The 24830-nt window shown below is 43.2% G+C and overlaps 1 protein-coding gene across 2 annotated transcripts in view; it reads left to right on the top strand.

Annotated features, from left to right (window-relative positions):
• The window catches only part of LOC144681708 (uncharacterized), a 61463-nt gene extending 40214 nt beyond the window's left edge, over positions 1 to 21249 (top strand). For both annotated transcript variants that reach the window (XM_078543592.1, XM_078543591.1), the window contains 2 exons: positions 1574 to 1720; positions 16183 to 21249. In XM_078543592.1, the coding sequence (XP_078399718.1) occupies positions 1574 to 1720; positions 16183 to 16558 (523 nt within the window). In that variant the 3' untranslated portion in view covers positions 16559 to 21249. The remainder of the gene's footprint in view (positions 1 to 1573; positions 1721 to 16182) is intronic.
• Positions 21250 to 24830: the final 3581 nt, after the last annotated feature.

Below are 24830 nucleotides of genomic sequence, written 5' to 3'. Positions count from 1 at the left end.
GCATCAACGATGGAGCAAAGAATTCTAAAGATTCACAACCCTTTGAGTGAAGAAACTTCTTCTTGTCTCAATCTGAAATGATTCATCCCCTTATGCTGAGACTGTGCCCCCGTGTTCTAGATTCCCCAGTCAGCGGAAACAACCTCTCAGTGTCTACCCTGTCGAGCCCCTTCAGAATCTTGAATGTTTCAATGAGATCACCGCCCATTCTTCTAAACTCCAGAGAATATAAGCCCAATTTACTCAGCCTCTCATCATAGGACAACCCCTCACCTCAGGGATCAATTTAGTGAACCTTCACTGTACCGCCATCAATGCAAGTAAATCCTTTGTTAAATGTGGAGACCAATACTGCACACAATATCCCAGATGTGGTCTCACCAAAGCCCTATACAATTGTAGCAAAACTTCCTTATTCTTGTACTCCAACCTCCTTGTAATAAAGGCCAACATACCATTTGCCTTCCTAATTGCTTGCTGTACCTGCATGCTAACTTTGTGTTCCTTGAGTGAAAACATCCTCTGAACATCAACATTTACAAGCTTCATGCCTTTTAAAAAAAATTCTGTTTTTCTATTCTTCCAAAGTGAATAACCTCACATTATACCCCATTTGTCACCTTGTCGCCCATTCACAAAATCTGTCTATATCTCTGCAGCCTTTTTGTGGCCTCATCACAGCTTGCATTCCCACTTTGCTTTGTAGCATCAGCAAACCTCCTCCCACACCACTGTCCAAGGCCCCAAATATTTCTTCTACGTGAGATACCAATTTGTGTGTATTTCCTCCTGAGTGTCAGCTGAGGCTCAGTTGGTTGCATTTTTGCTTCTGAGTTGTGGATTCAGATCGCACTCCAGTGACTTGTGCACAAAAATCTAGGTTGACATTCCAGTGCAGTACTGAGGAAGTGCTGCACTGTTGGAGGTGCCATCTTTCAGATAGGATGTCAAACTGAGGCTCTGTCTACTCTTTCAAATGGACATAAAATATCCTGTGATAATATTTCAGAACAGAGCAGGGGAGTTATCCCCAGTGCCTTGGCCAACATTAATCCCTCAGCTAGCATCCCGAATACAGATTATCTAAACATTATCACGTTGCTGAATGTGGAAGCTTGCTGTGCACAAATTGGCTGCTGCGATTCCTATATTAAAATAGTGACTACACTTCAAAGGTACTTCATAGACTATATTTGCTTTCAGACCTACAGAGGTTGTGAAAGACACACTATAAATGCAAGTCTTTTTTTCATTTTGAAACTAATGTCAACACCTGAAATGCTAATATACCTCTTCTCTCTGTAGATGCTGACTGAGTGTTAACAGCATTTTCTCTATTGATTTCAAGGATATCAGTGCAGTTTTATAAGTATAATTTGTAATAGCTACTTTTTTGATTCAGTTTTCTTACAAATCTGAAAATAATGTGTGGTTATATTTACATAAAGTAAGGATAATCACTGTATTTAAACTATACACCAAAATATTATTTGTACACTCACCAGTTAGAATTAGTGCTTTTCTAATAAACTGTGTCAGTATTCACTAATGGTGGCTTGTCATCTTTTCTTAGAAAACTGAACACTCTCTTGGAGAATCAGGCTGCCAAAACTGAAAGAGAAAAGGAGCCAATGAAGAGACGTAGGAGAGGGAGCAAAATAGCCTGTCGTCACGGCAATAATTTTACCAGCTACCCGACTATGATCAATGGTTCCCTTAGGTTAGTCTTTCATCAGATTTGGGGGTATAAAGTATATCCATTTTCCCCACTTCTTCATATCTTTCCAGGCCCTACATTGTATCCAAATGGATGTAACAGCCAATACTTGAAAGACTCCTCTCTTGGCCAGTTATAAATGTTCTGTCTGAAATATGTTGAACCCAATGATAATTGCCAATGTTTTACTAATAGCAATATTGTCTTGTGGAGCAACAGGCTGCTTTCCTAAATCTGCTTAGAGATCTTTAATCTTTGCAGATTTCCCAAATGTACCCCATCCTCATGATGTTCAACGTCACTTCCATGAATACGTGTCCTTGGAAGTAACTTCTAATGCCCACCCAAATATATGTTCTAAGTGGGCACCATTTCTACTTTAAATTTTTTGCAATTAAAGACTCCCTCCTCCCACATTACCATCTAAGGGTATGGTGCAGTGGAATTCTAAGAAGCTGTATGTAAATCCTGGGGCTTAAGGAAGCAATTTCAGAGTTTTATCATGGCTACCAACTTCAGCAAATTGAGTGGTTTAGTGGAACCCATAACTCAGAAAATGATATATAGGTGATGGTAGGATAAGGCTTGGTGGTCTTTCTTCATCAAATAGTACCCCAAAACATTGTTCCAATTGTCACATTTATATTGTTTGATCTGACCAAGTGCATACACAGATCACTGCTCAGGGTAGTTTCCTGAGCCCAACCATCTTTAGCTGCTTCATCAATGACCTTCCTTCCATCATTAGGTCAGAAGAGGGGATGTTCACAGATGATTGCACAATGTTCAGCACCATTCATGACTCCTCAGATACTGAAGCAGTCCATGTCCAAATGCAGCAAGATCTGGACAATATCCAGGCTTGGACTGACAAGTGGCAAGTAACATTTGCGCCACACAAGTGTCAGGCAATGACCATCTCCAACAAGACAGAATCTAACCATCACCCCTTGACATTCAATGACATTACTATCACTAAATTCCCCCACTATCAAAATCCTGGGGGTAACCATTGACCAGAAACTGAACTGGACTACCACATAAATACCGTGGCTACAAAAGCAGGTCAGAGGCCAGGAATCCTGCACCGAGTAACTTACCTTCTGACTCCCCAAAGCCTGTCCACCATCTACAAGGCACAAGTCAGGAGTGTGATGGAATACCCTCAATTTGCCTGCATGAGTGCAGCTCCAATAACACTCAAGAAGGTTGACACCATCCAGGACAAAGCAGCCTGCTTGATTGGCACCACTTCCACAAACATTCACTCTCCTTCACCACCAACACACAATGGCAGCATCTACAAGATGCATTACAGAAACTCACCAAGGCTCCTCAGGCAGCACCTTTCAAATCCACAACTGCTACCATCTAGAAGGACAAGGGCAGCAGATACATGGGAACACCACCACCTGGAAGTTCCCCTCCAAGCCACTCACCATCCTGACTTGGAAATATATCGCTGTTCCTTCACTGTCACTGGGTCAAAATCCTGGAACTCCATCCCTAACAGCACTGTGGGTGTACCTACACCACATAGACTACAGCAGTTCAAGAAGGCAGCTCACCATCACCTTCTTAAGGGCAATTAGGGGTGGGCAATAAATGCTGGCCTAACCAGCGAAGCCACATCCCATGAATGAGTAATAAAAAAATAATGCATCTACGGTACCAGCAACATTGGAAGCATCATATTGCATTGATTATTTTAAATCTCTATTTTATCTTTGTATTCTTTAATTCTATTTTTAAAACAGTAACTGACATTAACCAGCATGAACGGCTGTTGCTGGAATATCCATTATTCAGTTGGATCAAAATTTCCTCCTTTAATCTTCAGCCCTGTTAATTTTGTGCTCTTGTTCTCTAGTTTCTCAACTGCAGTTAAATTACCTGCTTATGGCTACACTATGGCTCTTACTTTAGACATCTGTATTCAATTTCCTCTAAATAATCCTTTCCTCAGTGAAAACAAGTTCAACTTTAAGTCTCTTTGTAAATTAGCTCCAGGTCCTGCGATAATTCACATACTTGTTGTCAGAGCTTTCTTTTATTGGTCAGTTTTATACTGAGAGTTGGGTAAATAAAATTGCTCACAATAACCTGATACACCAGTTACTCAACTACATTGCCATTGATAGCAGCCTTGACTTCAATGACTGTGCAGTAATGTAAATGAAACTGTCATTCAGAGATGACCTGCAGAGGTGGATGTTGTCGGTTTCTCTGGAAGCAACATTGTTTGTGGTGGCAATTTAAATAATCTCTCTATGGTCACTGACATTGTGTCTGCATGTGCCTGTACCACGTGGTGTTTTTGGTTACCTACCTATAAATTCATTCTATAGTTATTAGGCTAATAGAGCAGCCAGAAGCAACATTGAGAAATGCAACTTCAAAAACTGTAGATTGAGTATTTTGTTGTTCTAGTATGGTGAATTCCATCCCACAATATTGACAAGCAGGTTCCAATGTAGCAGAAGCTTTGAACTAATACTGAAAATTGCTTCCTGAAATTTTCAGTGTACTGAAAAACATTTACATAGCATTTCTAATGTAGTACAATTAAACAAAGACAAACCAGTCAGCAGTAAAAACATTTATGGAAGCTTTAATTGATGGGTGATGGTGAAGGAGAGAGTATAGAGTAGCTGCAAATTTGGAAGGGTTTAGGCTATGCACTGAAGATGGAGGAGACAGATCAGAGAATGCAATGAAAGACAGCATCAGAAGAACGGAGAGTCTGGGCTGTCATGTAGGGTTTTAGAGGTTGGGAGGAGTGAGGCTCTGGATTTGTAAATGAGGACAAGGATTTTAAATTAAATGTTAAATTAAAGGCCTGTTAATCAATTAACCTAAATTATTCGCTGCCCGTTCAACCTAACCGTTGGCAGGCAGGCGAAAAGGCCAAGGGGCCTTTGCATTTTTTTGGAAACCTCGTCCACAGGCAGGATGAGGTTTCTAAAAGCAAATAACAATAATATAAGTTTTGCAACTGAATTAATAACACGTCCCTGCTCGTGTCACAGAGTCATAATGAGGGGACATGTTATATTTTCTTTATTTTTTTTAACAGCGCTCGATCTTCCTGAGGCAGTTCTGTGCCTCAGGGAGATTAAGAAGCACTCACTTGCGCACATGCGTGAAGTTCGTGCTCGGCTCACTCGCTCTCCTCCCCCCCCCGCCCGCACACGCAGCGCTGAGCACTGCCGCTCGCGTTTCACGCTGGGCTGGCCTTAACTGGCCCGCCAGCGTGAAATCGCGGTCCGGTGCCAATCGCAGGTGGTGGTCTGCTTCCCGACCGCTCCCACCCACCCCCATCAAGCCCGCCCACCAAGGGAAAAATTCTGCCCATTCTCTCTGTAGCTAAACATTCCTCCATGTAATTTGGTCATCGTGAACTGATCTCAATTCACCGTTGAGTATTTGGAAAAAGAACATGCTTTTTAGGCAAAGATGCATGACAGGATGTGACATTGATGACAGTAAGTGAGAGGATCTTGGTTTAAGACTGTTTAGGTGACTGGGGAAATGAATTGTAATGTGTGGTAGCGAGTAGCTTGGGAAGGTCTGTTGGGGAAGCAAGTAAGATTGGCAGAGCAGTAGATACAGATTATTAAGTAATCAAGTGGTAGAGGGAGTGTTTGGGTAGGTCAGGGAGGGATGGGGAATATCACTATCAATAGTGAGGCGTTTGCTTTTAGATTCATAGAAACTTACAGCACAGAGGGAGGCTACTCTGCCTATTATGCCTGTCTTAGACCATTGAAAGGACAGTTGCACTTTGTCCCACATCACTGCGTTTTGTCAACAACCCTGGAAGGTCCTCTAGTACCTGTCTAACTCCTGTTCAATATTATTTATGGAATCAACTTCCACCACCTTCTCAGATAGTGCATTCCAGGTCCCAACAACTCTCTGAATGAAATAATTCTCCTCATCTCCCCTTAGATCTTCTGAAAATGGTTTGAAACCTTTGACCTCTGGTTATTGACCCCTTTACCAGAGGAACAGCCTTTATCTATATTATCAAAACCCATCATCATCTTGAAAACCTCTTATGGGTCACCTCTTAACCTTCTCTGTTTCAAGAACAATCCTAATTTCTCCAACTTCTCTTGATAACTTAGTCTTTCATCCCTAGCAAAATCCTCTACTAGGCCCCCAAACAGTCAGAGAGAAATAGAAGAGCAGATATGTAGGCAAAATTTCAGAGAAGTGTAAAAATAATAGGGTAGTAAAAGTGGAGGATTTCAACTTCCCCAACATTAACTGGGGTTAGTCATAATGTGATAGGTTTAGAGGGAGCGGAATTCTTAAAATGCATCCAAGAGAGCTTTTTAAGCCAGTACGTAGAAGGTCCTCCAAGAGAGGGGGCAGTCCTGGATTTAATTTTAGGGAATGAAGCCGGACATGTGGTAGAGGTATCAGTGGGGGAGCATTTTTCAGAAAGTGATCATTTTTTAGATAGTGATCATAACTCCGTTAGGTTCAAGGCTGTTATGGAAAAGGACAAGGATGGGCCAGAAATTAGAGTTCTAAATTGGGGGAAGCTGATTTTAATAAGATCAGCTATGATTTGGCCAGAGTGGGCTGGGAGCAGCTACTTTTAGGTAAACCTGTGTCAAAGCAGTGGGACTCATTCAAAAAGGAAACAGGGAGAGTACAGGGCCAACATATTTCAGTAAAGATAAAGGGCGGGACCAACAAATCCAAGGAACCCTGGATGATGAGGGATATACAGGTTTGGATAAAGAGAAAAATGGAGGCTTAAGGCAGATACCGAGGGCTCAAAACAGCGGAAGCCCTAGAGGAGTACAGAATGTGCAGGGGGGAACTTAACAAGGAAATTAGGAGAGCAAAAAGGGGGCATGAAAAAACATTGACAGGGAAATCCAAAGCTATTTTACAAGTACATTAAGAGTAAGAGGATAACTAGGGAAAGAGTAGGGCCCATTAAGGACCATAGTGGTAATTTGGTATATGGAGCCGGAAGACGTAGGTAGGGTTCTAAATGAATACTTTGTGTCGGTGTTCACAAGTGAGAGGGACAACATGGGTATGGAAATCAGGCAGAAAGACGGTGATATAATTAAAGAAATTAGCATAGAAAGGGAGGAGGTTCTAAGTGGTCTTGCAGGCGCAAAAGTAGATAAATCTCCAGGCCCAGATGAAATGTATCCCAGGCTGTTGAGTGAGGCAAGAGAGGAGAGAGCAGAGACGCTGGCAATAATTTTCAATACCTCTCTGGCCACAGGAGAGGTGCCAGAGGACTGGAGGATAGCCAATGTGGTACCGTTATTCAAGAAGGGAGGAAGGGATAAACCAGGGAACTACATGCCAGTCAGTCTAACCTCAGTGGTGGGGAAACAATTGGAAGCAATTCTGAGGGACAGAATTAATCTACACTTGGAGAGGCAGGGATTAATCAAGGACAGTCAGCATGGTTTTGTTAAGGGGAGGTCATGTCTCACCAATTTGATTGAATTTTTCGAAGAGGTGACCAGGTGTGTAGATGAGGGCAATGCATTTGATGTAGTCTACTTGGACTTCAGCACGGCTTTTGATAAGGTCCCGCATGGGAGACTCATAACGAAGGTAAGAGCCCATGGGATCCAAGGCAATTTGGCAAATTGGATCCAGAATTGGCTGAGTGACAGGAAGCAGAGGGTAATGGTTGAGGGGTATTTTTGTGACTGGATGCCTGTGTCCAGTGGGATTCCACAGGGATCGGTGTTGGATCCCTTGCTGTTTGTGGTATATATAAATGATTTAGATTTGAATGTAGGACGGTTCGCGCATGACACGAAAATTGGTGTAGTGGTAAATGGTGAGGAGAATAGCCTTAGATTACAGGAGGATTAGACGGGCTGGTCAGATGGGCTGATCAGTGGCAAATGGAGTTTACTCCGGATAAGTGTGAGGCGATGCACATGGGCAGACAACCAAGGCACGGGAATACACGATGAATGGTAGGACACTGGGAAGTTCCGAGGATCAGAGGGACCTTGGTGTGCATGTCCACCGGCCCCTTAAGGTAGCAGCACAGGTAGATAAGGTGGTTAAGAAGGTATATGGGATACTTGCCTTTATTAGCCGAGGCATAGAATATAAGAGCAGGGAGGTTATGCTGGAACTGTATAAAACGCTGGTTAGACCACAGCTAGAGTATTACGTGCAGTTCTGGAATCCGCATTATAGGAAGGATGTGATTGCACTAGAGAGAATGCAGAGGAGATTTACCAGGATGTTGCCTGGACTGGAGAGTTTTAGTTATGAGGAGAGATTGGATAGACTGGGGTTATTTTCCCTGGAGCAGAGAAGATTTAAGGGGGACATGATTGAGGTGTATAAAATTATGAGGAGCATAGATAGGGTAGACAGGAAGGAACTTTTCCCCTTGGTGGAGGGATCAATAAGCAGGGGGCATAGATTTAAGGTAAGGGGCATGAGATTTAGAGGGGTTGTGAGGAAGAAATGTTTCACCCAGAGGGTGGTGGGAATCTGGAACTCACTGCCTGAAAGGGTGGTAGAGGCAAAAACCCTCATCACGTTTAAGAAGTATTTGGATGTACACTTGCGATGCCATGGCATACAAGGCTATGGGTCTAGTGCTGGAAAATGGGATTAGAATAGTTAGGTACTTGTTTGACCGGCGCAGACTTGATGGGCCAAAGGGCCTTTTTCTGTACTGTAGACCTCTATGACTTTTCTAAGATCTTTACATTGTTCCTGAAGAGTCATGATGTAGTATAAATTCAGGTTAGAGAGTAGGCACAAGTGTGATGAATAGTTGAGAAGGCTAGGGCTTGGTACTGAGTTCTGAGTGAAGAGAGAGTGGAGAAATTTAGGTGGTGCAGAATCAAAATCAGGGATAATTGTTATTTGGGCATCAGTTGGTGGTTGAGGGAAGGAAATTGTTTGGAGCTGAACGTTAAGCATCAGTGAGGAAGTAGGTCTTGAAGAGCAGTTACAATTTAAGATAATTAGTTGAGCTCGTAACGTGGCTCATATATACTTGCTAGAAGAGACATACATTCATACCCAAGGAACCCCTACTCTCTGCAAACAAAAGGAATATGTTCAAGCTTTGCACCTTTTTGAATTACCTGGAAGGTCGGAGAGCCTGTAGTTGTTTCCTCCATGGCAATGTCTTGGCCAACCAGAGTCAACTTGCCAGAGCTACATGCCAGAGTGTTGAAGGAGGTGGCTGTAGAGATAGTGGATGCATTGGCTGTTATCTTTCAAAATTCTATAGATTTTGGAAAGGTTCCTGCAGACTGAAAAGTAGCAAATGTAACCCTTCTATTTAAGAGGGAAGGGAGAGAGAAAATGGAGAACTACAGTCCTGATAGTTTGATGTCACTAGTAGGGAAAATGTTAGAACCTATTAAAAAGAACATGATAACTAGACTCTTGGAAAATAATGATATAGTTGGGCTGAGTCAACATGGATTTATGAAAGGGAAATTATGTTTGACAAACCTGTTGGAATTTTTTGAGGATGGTAATTGAAATATAGATAAAGGAGAACTAGTGGATGTGGTGTTCTTGGATTTTCAGAAGGCTTTTGATAAGGTTCCACACAGAAGGTTAGTAAACAAAATTAGAGCATATGGGATTGGGGTAATATACTGGTATGGATTGAGAATTTGTTAACAATCAGAAAACAGAGAGTAGGAATAAACGGATCATTCTCAGGATGGCAGGCTGTTACTCGTGGGGTACTGTAAGGATCAGTGCTCGGGCCACAGCTGTTCACAATCTATATAAACGATTTGGATGATGTGGGGACCAAATATAATATTTCCAAATTTGCTGATGACAGAAAACTAGGTGCGAATGTAAGTTGTGAGGAGGATGCAAGGAGGCTTCAAGGGAACTTGGACAGTCTAAGGGAATGGGCAAGAACATGGCAGATGGAATATGATGTGAATAAATGTGGAGTTATCCACTTTGGTAGAAAAAAGAGAAGTATTTCTTAAATGGTGAGAAATTGGAAAGTGTTGTTGTCACAAGGGACCTGGATGCCCTTGTTCATGAGTCACTAAAAGTTAGCATGCAGGTGCAGCAAGCAATTAGGAAGGCAAATGGTATGTTGGTCTTCATCGCAAGGTGATTTGAGTACAGGAGTAAAGATGTCTTGCTGCAATTGTATAGAGCCTAGGTGAGACTAACTTGGAGTATTGTGGATATTTTTGGTCTCCTTATCTAAGGAAAGATCTACTTGCCATAGGGGGAGTTCAACAGAGGTTCGCCAGAGTAATCCCTGCGATGGCATGATTGTCTTATGAGGAGAAATTGAGGGAAATGGACTTGTATTCTCTAGAGTTTTGAAGAATGCGAGGCGATCTCATTGAAACTTACAAAATTCTTACAGGGCGAGACAGGGTGGATGTAGATGGGATGTTTCCCCTGGCTGGGGAGACTAGACCAGAGGACACAGTCTCAGAATAAGGGGCAGGCCATTTAAGACTGTGATGAGGAGGAATTTCTTCACTCAGAGAGTGGTGAATCTTTGGAATTCTCTATCCCAGGAGGCTGTGAAAGCTCAATCATTGAGCATGTTCAAGACAGAAATTGATAGATTTCTGGATACTGATGACATCAAGGGATACGATGAAAGTGGCGTTGAGGTAGATGATCAGCCATGATCTAATTGAATGGTGGAGCAGGCACAATGGACCAAATGGCCTACTCCTGTTCCTATGTTACCAACCAATCAGCATCCCTTTTCTCCTGTAGTATAAATTGTTGTGATCATTTGAAATTTGACACTCTTGCATTTGTCCTGATGAGTACAAGATGAAAAGCTTCGGCATGATTTGCATGTAATGAATACTCATTAAAACACAAAGGTTTTGTGATTAAATGCTACCTTTGTGATTAAGTTGGAAGTGCACGGGAAACAAGGCCCTTCATTTTCAAGACTGGTTAAAGCTGACGTGGAGCAGGCATTTAAGCTGGAACTTGAGTTGGAACTGTCTTTCGTTACTGGGAGAGTTTGTTGGGAGAGGAGGCTGAAAATCATTGTGGGGCAGGTCAAGGGTGATGAAGGGAAAGTCTAATGCAATTGATGGAGGATCAAGGGTGATCACATGGTGATGGAGGGAAGATCCAGAGTGATTGAGGGAGGGCCTAGGATGATCAAGGGTGATCAAGGAAAAGTTGGTGGTCATTGAGGGAAAGTCGAGGGGTGATCGAGAGAAGGTTGAGGGGTGATCGAGGGGGTGATCAAGGGAAGGTTGAGGGGGTGATCAAGAGAAGGTTGAGGGTGATTGATGGAGGGTCGATGAACATTAAGCGCAAGACCAGAGTGTGATTGAAGAAGGCCAGAGTGATTGCCAATCGTCCATAAGCACAAGGTTTTGGTCGAGGACTAGGTGAACAGTGGATGTCTGGCTTCTGTCCCCTGTTCAATTTCTGGAGGTGAAATGCATCTCATCACTCAGTGTTGGGGCAGAGGAGAAAGGGCACAAAGGAAGTTTGGCATTGGATCATGTACAACAGCAACCAGGAGGCCAACAAGGGGCAATACCAGATGCTGAAGCCGGTCAGGATGGAGGTAGCCAGGAGCTAGTACTATGACAAGCTTTGGCACATCCTTAAGTATTCTGCATGCACCTCAACTACCTGCAGATGACTGAGGGGTAATGTCAGAGATGGCTGAGGATGTCTAGGGAGGCAGTCACTGACCTGTGTGCTCTCCTTCAGGAAGACCTGCAACCCCTTGGACTTGGAGGGAACCCAATGCCAGTGGCATTAAAATTCACTGCAGCATTGAATTCTATGCCAGCGGCTTCTTCCTGGGCTCCAAGGGGCACATGCATGGCATCTCACAGGCAGTGCATATTGCTGCCTCAGAGAGGTCACCAATACGCTATTCAAAAGGGCTGGAGAGTTTGTGCATCCAGAATAGACCCAGAGAGCCAGGCTGCAAGATCAGTGGGCTTTTGGACCATCCTGGGCTTCTGACAGGTGCCAGGATTAATCCTCTGCACGCATGTGGAAATCAGAGCTCCCTGGGACCAGCCTGCAACGTTCAGAAACAAGAGTTCCACTGAATTAATGTGCGATTGGTCTGCGACCACTGGAAACATATTCTCCTAATGTGCGTTCAGATCCCAAGGAGTTCACATGATTCATATATCCCTGGCAATTACAAGGTGCCACAGCTATTTGAGCCTCTCACATATCTGCAGGGATGGATCCAGGGTGATGGGGCTATCCCCTCAAGACCTGACTGATGACACCAGTCAGAAACCCTCGAACCTCAGCTGAGGAGGATTACAAGGCTTCCCATGGATTCATAAGGACTGCAGTTGAGCAGATCATTGGATTGCTAAAAATGAGATTCTTTTGCCTTGACCGCCTCTGGTGAACCTCTCCCAAATGTGAGAGGTGTGGCGAGGGTGACTGCCTTTGACATCAAGGTTGCATTTGACCAAATGTGACATCAAGGAGCCCTAGCAAAACTGGAGACAATGAGAATCAGGGGAAAAACTCTTGCTGGTTGGAGTCATACCTAGCACAAAGGAAGATGGCTATGGTTATTGGAGGTCAGTTGTCTCCGCTCCAGGACATCACTGCAGGATTTCCTCAGGGTCGTGTCCTCAGCCCAACCATCTTCAGCTGCTTCATCAATGACATTCTTTCCATCATAAGGTCAGAAGTGAGGATGTTTGCTGATGATTGCACAATGTTCAGTACCATTCATGACTCCTCAGATACTGAAGCAGTCTATGTTCAAATGCAATAGGACCTGGACAATATCCAGGCTTGGGCTGACAAGTGGCAAGTAACAATCGTGCCACACAAGTGCCAAGCAATGACCATCTACAACAAGAAAGAATCTAGCCATTGCCCCTTGAAATTCAATGGCATTACCATCGCTGAATCCCCCACTATCAACAGCCTAGGCATTATCATTGACCAGAAACTGAATTGCACTAGCCATATAAATACTGTGAGCAGGTCAGAGGCTAGAAATCTTGCAGCGAGTAACTCACCTCCTGACTCCCCAAAGCCTGTCCACCATCTACAAGGCACAAGTCAGGAGTGTGATGGAATACTCCCCACTTGCCTGGATGAGTGCAGCTCTGACTACACTCAAGGGGCTGAATTTTTCCCCCGTCAGGGGGGAAGTTGAAGGACGGGCACGCACAGGCGTACCCCGATTGGAGGCGCGGTGCCATTTTACGTGGGCGGGCCAATTAAGTCCCGCCCAGCGTGACATCCGCAAGGAAGCACTATGCGCCCCCTATGCGGGCGGGGGGGGAATCCCAAATTCGAGCGTGCGCTCTTTCACGCATGCGCACGAAAGAGCGCATTCATCCCCTGAGGCTAAGTGCTGCCTCAGGGAGATCGGCTGTAAATGTCAAAAACCTTAAAATAGAAAAATAAAATTTCCCTAACATGTCCCCTCATGTAACAATGTCACATGAGTTGGGACATGTCCATAATTTTCAAAAAAACTTTATTAAAATTTTTAAAAAGCTACATGAAACCTCATCCCGCTCGTGGATGAGTTTTCATGCTTTTTCTAGTTCGCACCGGGGCTCCTGGCCTGCCCGCGAACCTTAAGGTTGGACGGGCAGGTCCTTTAATTACATAATTGATTCTGCCAATGGCCTCAATTGGTCATTGACAGGTCAGCGGGCCTACAGCTGATTTCGCTGCGCCCCCACCTTCCTGAAAATTTAAATGGGGTGCGGTGACATCGTGAATTGCCCCCGATGTCACCGCATGTCATTTTATGCAATGGCGAGCAGGCCCCGCCCCCGCTCGCCAATGTGTAAAATCCTGTCCAAGAAGTTTGACACCATCCAAGACACAGCAGCCAGCATGACTGGCATCCCATCCACAAACATTCACTTCCTTCACTGTAGCAGTAGTATGTATCATCTACAAGATGCACTGAAGGAGCTCACCAAGGCTCCATAGACAGCACCTTCCAAACCCATGGCCACTACCATCTAGAAGGACAAAGGCAGCAGACACATGGGAACATCACCACCTGGAAGTTCCCCTCCAAGCCACTCACCATCCTGACTTGGAAATATATTGCCGTTCCTTCACTGTTGCTGGATCAAAATCCTGGAACTCCCTTCTTAACAGCACCATGAGTGTACCTACACCACATGGACTGCAGCAGTTCAAGAAGGCAGCTCACCGCCACCTTCTCAAGGGCAACTAGGGATGGGAAATAAATGCTGGTCGAGCCAGTGACGCCCATATCTCGTGAATGAATAAGAAATAATATGCGCCTCAAAGGCTGTCAATGATTATCGCCATCTGCTCAATGTTGCACAGCCTCATGCAGGAGGAAGGAGAACTTTCCAACCACAGACATAGAGGAGCCACACTTCTCATCAGATGAGGATGATGGGGATGATGCATCACAGCAGAAGAGCCTGCATTTTGTGCTTTCAGGATCAGATGCCAGGGCCATGGAGAGACCCGCGAGGGAGGCTTGTGATCTCTTGTTCTCAACCGGTTTCAGCAAGCCTTTGAAAACCAATTGGATCTAGGCCTTATATTGTGACATTTATATATCCACCTGACATCAAATCGCCAATGAACGCAGACAAGTCACTCAATCCTTATCACCCAAACCACTGAGATGTCAATACTTACCCTTCACCAACACAAGATTGGCACTTATCATGCAAGTGATTCCTCTATCAGCTGCTCTGGCATGTCTGCAATGTGCTCACCAGAATATGACTCAGATTCTAAATGCAATTGCATACCTGCTGAGTTGACTATATTTTTGCTGGTGGAGGGTGCGAGGGAAAGATGTGATGATGCATTGACTGAGGCTTTGAAGCCCTCCTCCTCAGAGGTTGACTGCAGGGTCATGGTAGATGGAGCAGGTTGTCACTCTGGAATGAGAGGACTTACACTGGAGAACAGAAGGAATTAGGTTCATGTTATTCACAATCCGTCTTCCCATTCCTGTGTGACACACACTTCTTTTTGCTGCCCAGTGGTTAACACCAACTCAAAGCCTCCTCACTCTCATCACTCCACCCTTGCTGTCTGTGATTTCCCGGCTGCCCTGTTCTCTGGCCAATTCCACTGCCTGCTCTTCTGCAGGTGTCAGTATCGTTATGTCAGGCACTTCTCCACCTATTTGTGCGCCACCTTTGGCATTATGTGCCATTTTCTTCTACAGACAGAAGGGGAGAATGAGTCTCAGTAGGCACCTAACCCTTTTATCAGCATGCATCCTGCTGACAGATAATGGGGCCTCCTGGGTAACCTGTGTGTACTCCCCACTCTCACGCCACTTGCACAATGATTCAAGTATGAACCTGCAAATTCTGGCCCACATACATTCAATCGTCATGATGCATCTACTGCTGTGCTTTACACTGCATTCATTCTGCTACCTGCTGGCTTCCTCCCCTTGCTTAAAGGCATTGCTTGCTGCTGCCATGAGAGCCACATTGATCTAGCACCTCCTTTCCACTCACCCTTGTAGTGCGGGATAGGTCATTGACCCTTTTCCTGCATTGGACCCAGGTGCGCCTGTGGACCACACAGGTGCCAATCTCTTTCCAGGCTTCCTTGGTCAGGCAGGACAGTTGGCTGATGCTGTTGGTGGGGAAGAGCACCTCCCGTTGTTCCCAGACAGCCTAGAGAGCCTGCAGGGAAGCATCTCTGAACCGTGGTGCCACATGTTGTCAGCTTGGAGACATTTGCCAGATGAGTATGGAGATCAAAGTGATGCTCCAGGGGTGAGTGACAGAGAGGAAGACTGAGGTCAAAGTGATGCTCCTGGGGTTCCTATCAGCCTCTGCTACATTGATGCTGCTGACTTGGAGGCACTGTATGCATGTCTGGGTATTGCTTTCGACCTTGTCAGCTGATGGCAGGTTCAGCAACTTCCTGCCTGCCCCTGCTGTGCAACTGGCCAGGCCCTGAGCCTATCCATGTTTTATTGGTCATTTGCTGTGTAATTTTAGTTGGTCAGCCATTTCTACTGTGAGTGGAAGTTCTCTCCGTTCCAGATCTGCCACTGGGACCAGCACCGTGAGAACTAAATTCAATCCATTGTTTTCATGAAAATAATGACAAATTGGTGCAGCCTGGTCCGTAATTTGAAGATTTTTGTGTCTAACGGTGTAAATACCCTTTCTGGACATTTCTGTGATTTGCGCATAAATAACAGAGAGTATCCTAACTCTTATTGTTATTTTAACAGGAAAAGCTGGGCCTTGATGTTATATAGATCACAATCTGCACTTAGACTTTGTTGTCTTCTTTATAATAAATTATGATGATTATTTTCAGTGCTTCCAAAAATAACAATCAATGGAATTTACATAATGTTCTAATACTATAACTTTGCAATTAGATGAGCAGTGCATATATATTATAAATAGGCAATTTCATTAAAAACAACATACTGCACTTTTGTTGATGCTTATGATCCTTTACATTTTTTTTCTTTCTAAAAGTTGTACCTGTTTGGATCATGTTTTGGAAGATCATCAAACTACCTCAACACCCAGAGTTGAAGCATCTTGGACCCACCCATCAGCTGTTCTCTGGACAGAACAAGATCTTCTGAATCTTGAGCATTTGGATTTAGCTGTCACAGAATATACCCAGAGCAGGCCACCATCTACCTATTCTAATGTCTATGTACCACAGGATGGAGAGGTACTTGTAGATAGTGAAACGGAATGGAATACACTTCGTGGAAATATGGAATTTGGAATATCAGAACAAGATATTGATTATTATTTTGCCAGTATTTCCAGAAGGCATAGCTTCCGCCAAAATATTCTCCCATTTCATCCATTTGTGGTTATGGGTGAAACCAGGGTGTAAATTGAAATGTAAATGTAGAATTTGGTGAGCCAAAGTTTGTGGATTATGCTTTTGTCATGGTAGACACCATATATATTTTCCAGGAAAAAATGCACGATATTCAGGTAGTTATTAGTACATGATCATTATTAAACGTTTTTTGTTTAGAGCACACATCTGTCTTTATTACATATGCAAAACAATCTTGAGAAAGTAAAAGCCAGGAATTTAATTTTAGGGTTATGTAAGAAATGGTAGCTTTAAAAATCCTATAATCAGTAGGTAGAAAGTCATATGCTTTCTTTCTTAAAAAAAAAAGTTGTCAGCAGCCAGGGACAGAGATAAACAAAAATAAATGTGAAGGAGAATGGTACTCTCGGGGTCTCATGTCAAGGTCTCTTGGTGCAGGCCTTCACATTGATATTCCTAAGCTAACAAGCTGGAGTCTTGTACCCTCTTAGTGAGACAAGTGTCTGGTTGGAGTTAGTAAATGGCACCAAGCATGAGATGAGCTGAAAGATGACTTTGAAGCAAAGCGATGGACTTCGGGAGGTTACACCTTGGGTACATGTCCTATGGTCATTTGGTGCATAGGATTGAACAAGTGATTGACATTGGATAAACTACCAGCTCCTAAAGTATATAAATCAGTGATCGGAAGGGAAGCCTGCAGCCTCCTCCAGATGGAGGAAGACCGGGGAAGACCAAGTAAATCTGTGGGAAGAGCTTCTGAACACGTTGGCTAGAGAGCAGAAGGCTGCTGTCATCAGCTAGAGATCTACACACACTCTGCCATCCATCCGCCTGTTCATCCTCCGGGACCAGTTTTCACCTGTAACGGGCCGTATACTTTTCCTATCTATTTAACTTAGGCATCATTTTTAAACTGTTGCTTCTTAATAAACTACTTTAAAATCACTTATGAGCTCAGCCCCCCCTGCCTTTTTTGGGTAATATGAGATTCCTGAACTCAAAACCTTACAGTTATCAGAACCTAAACTGTGTAGGCAGTCTACCATAGGAATTTATAAGCAGTTATAATTAGTAGAATTCCTGTGATGAATATTTGAATGATAGCCTGGGAGGTCTGTTTAACAGCTAAGAATTATAACTCTGCTTCACTTCCCAGACTATCCATGAACCAGTTTTATAAAAGGGATTTCAAATTCTGATATTGGAGCAGTGGCAGTGTATTAAGTACTATTCTTTCCTCTCATTCCATGCCATCATATAGCACCAGTTGTTGTTACAGTGGAGAAAAAAAAGGAGCCTCAGGTGACCCAGCTCCCAATTAGTTGCAAAAAGGCATCAGAAGCATTAATCTACAAATCCCTTCTTGGTCACTCCAGTCAACTGCTGTATCTTCCTCTATAAATTTCCTTTGCATTCCACTGGTCACTTCTCTTTTCTAATGATACCTAATCAAGACACTGTAACACCTTCTCTTCCTCTGTCCACAAATTGATCTAGGGTGCACCTCAAGATTCCATCCATCATTTATACACACTCCCATTACCTATTTTTCCCCATGCCTTCCAGTGCCCTAAATTAACTTCAAGTTCCTCATCATTTTTGAATTCCTGGGTTGCATCTTGCTGTACCATAATAGATTCTCATCCAATCTATCATTGCTGCACACTCTCCGCAATTCTGAAAATTCTGTTTTCCACAACTTTTGGTGTCACTATCAATTATTATACTCCATCTTCAAAATGCCACCTTAGCATCCTCCACTTTTACATATCCTGCTTTCAAAAACCTTGTATTATATAGGTTGCAAAATATCAGTTTAGGTCAACTGGTAGCTCTCTGACCCCTCAGAATTCTGCTGGAGCCCCACACCAGGACTTGAAAATATAGTCTATGAGGATTCTTCAATCTTATGTGCCAATTGCAGATGTGATACTCAAATGAGCAGAACCTATACGCCAGTTTTGTGGACCTTAATGATCCCTCTGTGGATCACCACCTTTATGTGGTGGAGAGGTTTGTGCGCTCTGACTATCCCTTGAGCGATGTTGTCAGGAGCTTCTTGTTCATGGTGGAGCCACCCATGGCGGCAAGGTCGGGGGGAGGTGCCAGACAAAGTGCGGTCCAAAAAGTCCTCAATGGCAGAACAGGCAAAGGAAGACTGTGCGTGTCACCAGCTGCGAAGACAGAAGTAGGCTGCAATGGCAAGTGGATCCTGGTCATCTTTCAACAGGTCACCAAAGGTCCCCATGTTAAACAAAATCATGCTCAGGCTTCTGAACATGCCTGATCAAGAGTTTGTGGATGACTGCAGTGTCATTGCCAACTCTGCACCAAATTTACAAGCCACTCTTGATCTCTTCAATTCTGCATACAAGAAATGTTTCCAAAACAAAAATAATTTATCAGCCCACACCTGGTCAGTCAAATATTCTACCTCCCATATATGTTGAAGGAGAGACTCTGGAATATAAAATAAAAACAGAAAATGCTTGAAAAACTTAGCAGGTTTGACGGCATCTTTGGAGAGAGAAATAGAGTTAACGTCTCGAGTCCGTATGACTCTTCTTCAGAGCTGAGTTTTTCCAGCATTTTCTGTTTTTATTTCATATTTCCAGCATCCGCAGTATTTTGCTTTTATTTTAGACTCTGGAATATGTTGAGCACTTCCCGTACCTTGGCAGCTACCTCTCTCAAAAGGCCACCATTGACAAGGAGATCCAACACTGAATCAGCTGTGCCAGCTCAGCCTTCAACAAATGACAGCAGCGATTGTTTGAGAACAAAGACCTCCACAAGTCAACAAAAGTCTTAGTGTTCAGAGCAGTTGTCACCACACTCCTATACCACAGGGAGACCTGGACTGTGTATCAGCGATAGAGAAGGGTGCTTAAGAAAGTCCATCAGCAATGCCTACGCCACAACCTCTGGATTCAACGGATGGACTTTCAAGCAAATGCTAGCATCCTTCTTGAAGCCAGCTCCACAAGCATTCGGGCAAAACAAACTTCTATGTACTGGATGGTGTGTTTGCCTGGCTGAAAAGTGTCTCCCCCACTAGGTCCTGTTTTTTCAACTCGCAAATGGCCAATGATCCAGAGGAGGAAAAAGGAAATGCTTCAAAAACACTCTCACTGAAGCATGGCAGCATTGACATTAATGAACGGGAGGAGCTTGCTCCCAATCTTTCACAATGTTGACAACTTACCATCAAGCTGCAGCACACTTTGAGTCACAATGTCTTAATGATGAGGCAGAGTAGCAGCAGAGAAAGAAAGAAGAGGAAGCAAATCCTGCACTCCAGATCCCATTATCTCACGGGATATCCTGCCCCATGTGCCCAAAGATCTGTGGGTTGAGAATAGGGCTGTTCAGTCACTTGAAGACCCATGGCAGAAACTCACAACCCTGAGTAGGGTTCATCTTTGAATTGAGGAATAAGCAACAATCCTAAAGCACAATCTAAGAAAAGCAATGTCTTGGTCAACATCTTTCCTACAATACAGACTATTGGTCATTAATTTCATTGCTGTTGTCAGATTGGTCATTCATAAAATAACTGTCACTGTATCTTTTATGTGGATGTTACTGAAAACATTTCTGAAACTTGATAAGGCACTTTAAGAATGTAAGTCACTTTTCTTCTGTTATCCCAAACATTCCATTTTCCCTCCTGCTTTGCATTGACTGTAATCTTCAGTGTAAAGCAATCACATATTATCCTTTACAGGATGTGCGCTACAGACATACTGTTGAATCTGATTACTGGTCTAATGCAATTGGAAACATTTAGATATGTGCATTATAGACAGGGACCCAATTAACCTTGCTTACTGTTTTTTTAAATTATGTGTACATCTAATTTAACATCTCAAGGCCTGTGTAAAATTCCTCAGAATTTGTTCTCCTACTTTTCCAAAGCTTTATGAATGAAGCTAATATAGAATCTATAAATGTCTTGGAAAAAAATGAATGCTAAAAATATTTTACAATCATACTAATTTTCAGTCAGTAAGCCCATGAGTATTTCACCCAAGTCTCTGTTATTCACGTGAACCTAGACACATTTGTGTTGACACCACAAGGACTTTCATAACAAAGCTCAATTCTGTTCTCTCTCAATGTCCACATAAGCATTGATACTGTGGATGCTGGAAATCTGAATAAAAACAGAAAATGCTGGATACTCAGCAGGTCTGGCAGCAGCTGTGGCACAATTTCCAAGAGGTGCCAAGGGACAAAATGTAAGCTTGAACCGAGGGGGCTTTTTAAAAATCGTCCTTCATAATTCAGCCATACCAAAATTGATTGTAGAGTCTCCACTGCTTGAATTAGCCAACTTGTGACTATTTTGCACAATTCAGCAGTACACCACACAGCTTATTTGCCCACTAGGTTATTGGCAAGCTCTGTTACAGCTTTTACTTTAAAAGTTCCAGCTTCCAGTCAGAAACTCAGAATTTAAAATGGTACTGAGGAAGCAATAATCGTTAATTCAGTATCTGTAACCACAATGAATGTAACTAGACGATGGCATATCGGGGCAGAGTTACCACGTCGGGTGCAATCAGTAATCTGGGTACAAGATGAACTCATTTTCTGAATTTTTTTTTTGCTTACGTTTCCATTCAAACTCATTCACATGTAGTCAAACGTCAAATCCTCCATCAACCAACGCAATCATGTACCAGTTGAAAATGTAATTTTTTTCTTGCATTAAAAAGAATCCTTGATATATTTGAGCATGGTGTCCTGGTGCAGGTATTTATTAACACAACTGAAAAAGGCTTTATCAAAAAATATAAGCATTTTTAATAGAAGTGTCTAGTCCACTGGCTGCGAGTATCCTGATTTTAAATAACTGAAAAATGTTTCAATTTTAAGAGCTTCCTTGAAGGCCTGCAAACAGGTACACTTTGCAGGAATTCACCATGGTGATTAATTTGGAACACAGCCAGTTTTGTGGGCAGGGCCAGTTTCCAGCACGATGTGTTTTACTCCAGCTCACAGAAACTCGATTCAAGCTGGACATATCTTGCACTTGAAATTTCTTTATTTTTGGTGCTGGTTTCGCTGATTTTGGGCAAATTATGCTGCGGAACCAGGGTAACCTTATGAAAACTCTACCCATTGTGTTTTTGTTATTTTCTTCCATCAACTAATGGCTGTTGCACAGAGTGTGGAATTTAATGCCTCCCCCAGAGGTGAGGGGGGATGCATTTAATTGGGCGAGAGGGTGCAGTGTGGGTAGCCTGCATGCGCACCTCCCCACCCGATTAATTTTGGGATTTTGGGATGGTAAGGCACCTGGACAAAAAACCAATTGAGGTACAGGCCTCATTCCACTGCAGCTGGTATTTAACCAGTGGGGAAGTCACAACATGAGGCACCCAAAGAGCAAACCCTGCGGATTTCCAGGGGAGGCGGTATGGGGGTGGGGACTCGACATCGGGAAGTGGGGGTGGGAGCGTTCGCTGAAAGCCACCCCACTGCCTTTGCCTCTGACATGCCTCCTCTGCAACCCACATTTGGTCCTGGGCCTCTAGTGAATGCATTACCAGCAGCAGCCAACGCTCCCAGAGGCACTGACAAGCAATGGAGAGCTTTCGGGTTCTGATGAGCCAACAGTTCTCGGGGAGGGCGGGATTTTCACCCCAGGGGTTCTTAATCCCGGAGAAGGCTCAATGAAACCCACTTAAATGCCTGATGGGCACTTAATTCCGATGGGCCTTTAACTAAGGCGCTGCAGTATTCCCATTGGTTCTCCAGCTGGCAGATGAGACCCCCGTCATAAACATTAAATTCTGCCCTTAATGTCATCTTTACTCTGGCGTTTTCCAAAGCAGTGTACCTTCCCTTAACAATAAACTCAAATGCACGTAGGGAGAGCAAACTTTATTTTATTAAATCATGCACATCACGTATGTTAGTGCAAATACTTTAATTTGTAGTTCAGAAATTCTACTGTACTTCCAACCTTTTTACAAAATAGATTTAAAACAATTATTTTACTTTAAAAAATGTATTTCTGTAATTCAGCATCTCAGAACAATATTTGCAAACAACCTATGTACAGGAGGTACCAAGGACCATTAGCATGTGTGTGTGTAGCTGGGGTGGAATATCATAGCTTATTGGCCATCCAAACAATTGCTCAAGTTGACAGACTTTAGAACAGATTTGTTTCCACATAAACAAGTGTTTTTCCCCCAACAACCTTGTGTTTAAACAAAAAAATCCCACGTTGAAAGGGACATCTAACAAAACTCTACATTCACCCTCAACGTGTTTTAAGATAATTTATATAGCAGATTTCTCAACACATTCTTGAAAACCTATTTCTATTGTCAAGAATATTTTAAACCAGTTGTAATTTTAAAGTGTTCTTTTTTTAAATTTGATTGACTATGGAATCTTGTACCAATATTTGTAATTACATAGTACAGCTTCACCAACATATCATACTGTGGTTGAAAATATATAAATTTAATTAGTTTTAAAATAAGGCAATACCCAACTTATTTGGCTAAAAGGTGTCATGAAAAAATTAAGGTGACGATCCATTTTTCCTGTAACTCACTTTAAAACAAAGTGCTTGCTGGTATGACTCCTATAGTGAGCATAGCAGCTGTCTGAAAGACAGATGAAGGACTGTCCTGGGAATGTAGTGATTAAGGCAGTAGCATCAGACTGCTTTATAGTTGCAGATTTGAGTCCCAGTCATAGCCTACACTATAAGCAAAATGCTTACGACTGTGTATCAGAAATATTTCAGTCAGCCTCTTACATTGGTATCCCCATCGCAAGGGAAAACAAACAAACATTTAATTGTTTTTGCCAATTGGTGCACACCTTCCACCAACTGATGTACAGAGGAGCATGGATTTGATGCTGCAGAGGGATTGTGGTCCACTTACCTTAGCTGGGCAAGACATTAATTGAGATAAAGGCAAAAAACTGCGGATGCTAGAAATTCAAAACAAAAACAAAAATACCTGGAAAAACTCAGCAGGTCTGACAGCATCTGCGGAGAAGAATACAGTTAATGTTTCGAGTCCGAATGACTCTTCAACAGAACTAAGGAAAAAAAGAAAAGTGAAATATAAGCTGGTTTAAGGGGGGCGGTGGGACAGATAGAGCTGGAAACAGGACCAGTGATAGGTGAAGATTGCCAAAAGATGTCATAGACAAAAGGACAAAGAGGTGTTGATGGTGGTGATATTAGCTAAGATATGTGCTCATGGTGACATTAAGGGTAGAAAGCAGGAGGAGCAAGGTACAGATAGCCCTAGTGGGGGTGGGGTGGGGGAAGGGATCGAAATAGGCTAAAAGGTAGAGATAAAACAATAGATGGAAATACAGTTAAAAATAATGGAAATAGGTGGGAAAAGAAAATATATAAATTATTGGAAAAAGGGGGGATCGGAAAGGGGGTGGGGATGGAGGAGAGAGTTCATGATCTAAAGTTGTTGAACTCAATATTCAGTTCAGAAGGCACCTTCCCATGCAACCGTAGAAGGTGTAACACCTGCCCCTTTACTTCCCTCCTCCTCACCATTCAAGGGCCTAAACACTCCTTTCAAGTGAAGCAGCATTTCACTTGCACTTCCCTCAATTTAGTCTAATGCATTCCCTGCTCCCAATGCGGTTTCCTCTACATTGGAGAGACCAAACGCAGACTGGGTGACCGCTTTGCGGAACACCTTCGGTCTGTCCACAAGCATGACGCAGACCTCCCTGTCGCTTGCCATTTCAACACACCACCCTGCTCTCATGCCCACATGTCCATCCTTGGCCTGCTGCAATGTTCCAGTGAAGCTCAACGCAAACTGGAGGAACAGCACCTCATCTTCCGACTAGGCACTTTACAGCCTTCCGGACTGAATATTGAATTCAACAACTTTTGATCATGAACTCTCTCCTCCATCCCCACCCCCTTTCCGATTCCCTCTTTTTCCAATAATTTAGATATATTTTTCTTTTCCCACCTATTTCCATTATTTTTAACTGTATTTCCATCCATTGTTTTATCTCTACCTTTTAGCCTATTTCGATCCCTTCCCCCTGCCCCACCCCCACTAGGACTATCTGTACCTTGCTCCTCCTGCTTTCTACCCTTAATGTCACCATATCTTAGCTAATATTACCACCATCAACACCTCTTTGTCCTTTTGTCTATGACATCTTTTGGAAATCTCCACCTATCACCGGCCCTCTATCCAGCTCTATCTGTCCCTCCCCCACTTAAACCAGCTTATATTTCACCTCTTTTCTATTTTTCCTTAGTTCTGATGAAGAGTCATTCGGACTCGAAACGTTAACT

Source organism: Cetorhinus maximus, chromosome 6 (assembly GCF_964194155.1).
Source record: "Cetorhinus maximus chromosome 6, sCetMax3.hap1.1, whole genome shotgun sequence".
In the NCBI taxonomy this organism is placed as follows: domain Eukaryota; kingdom Metazoa; phylum Chordata; class Chondrichthyes; order Lamniformes; family Cetorhinidae; genus Cetorhinus; species Cetorhinus maximus.
This window is presented reverse-complemented; position numbering and strand designations above follow the sequence as displayed.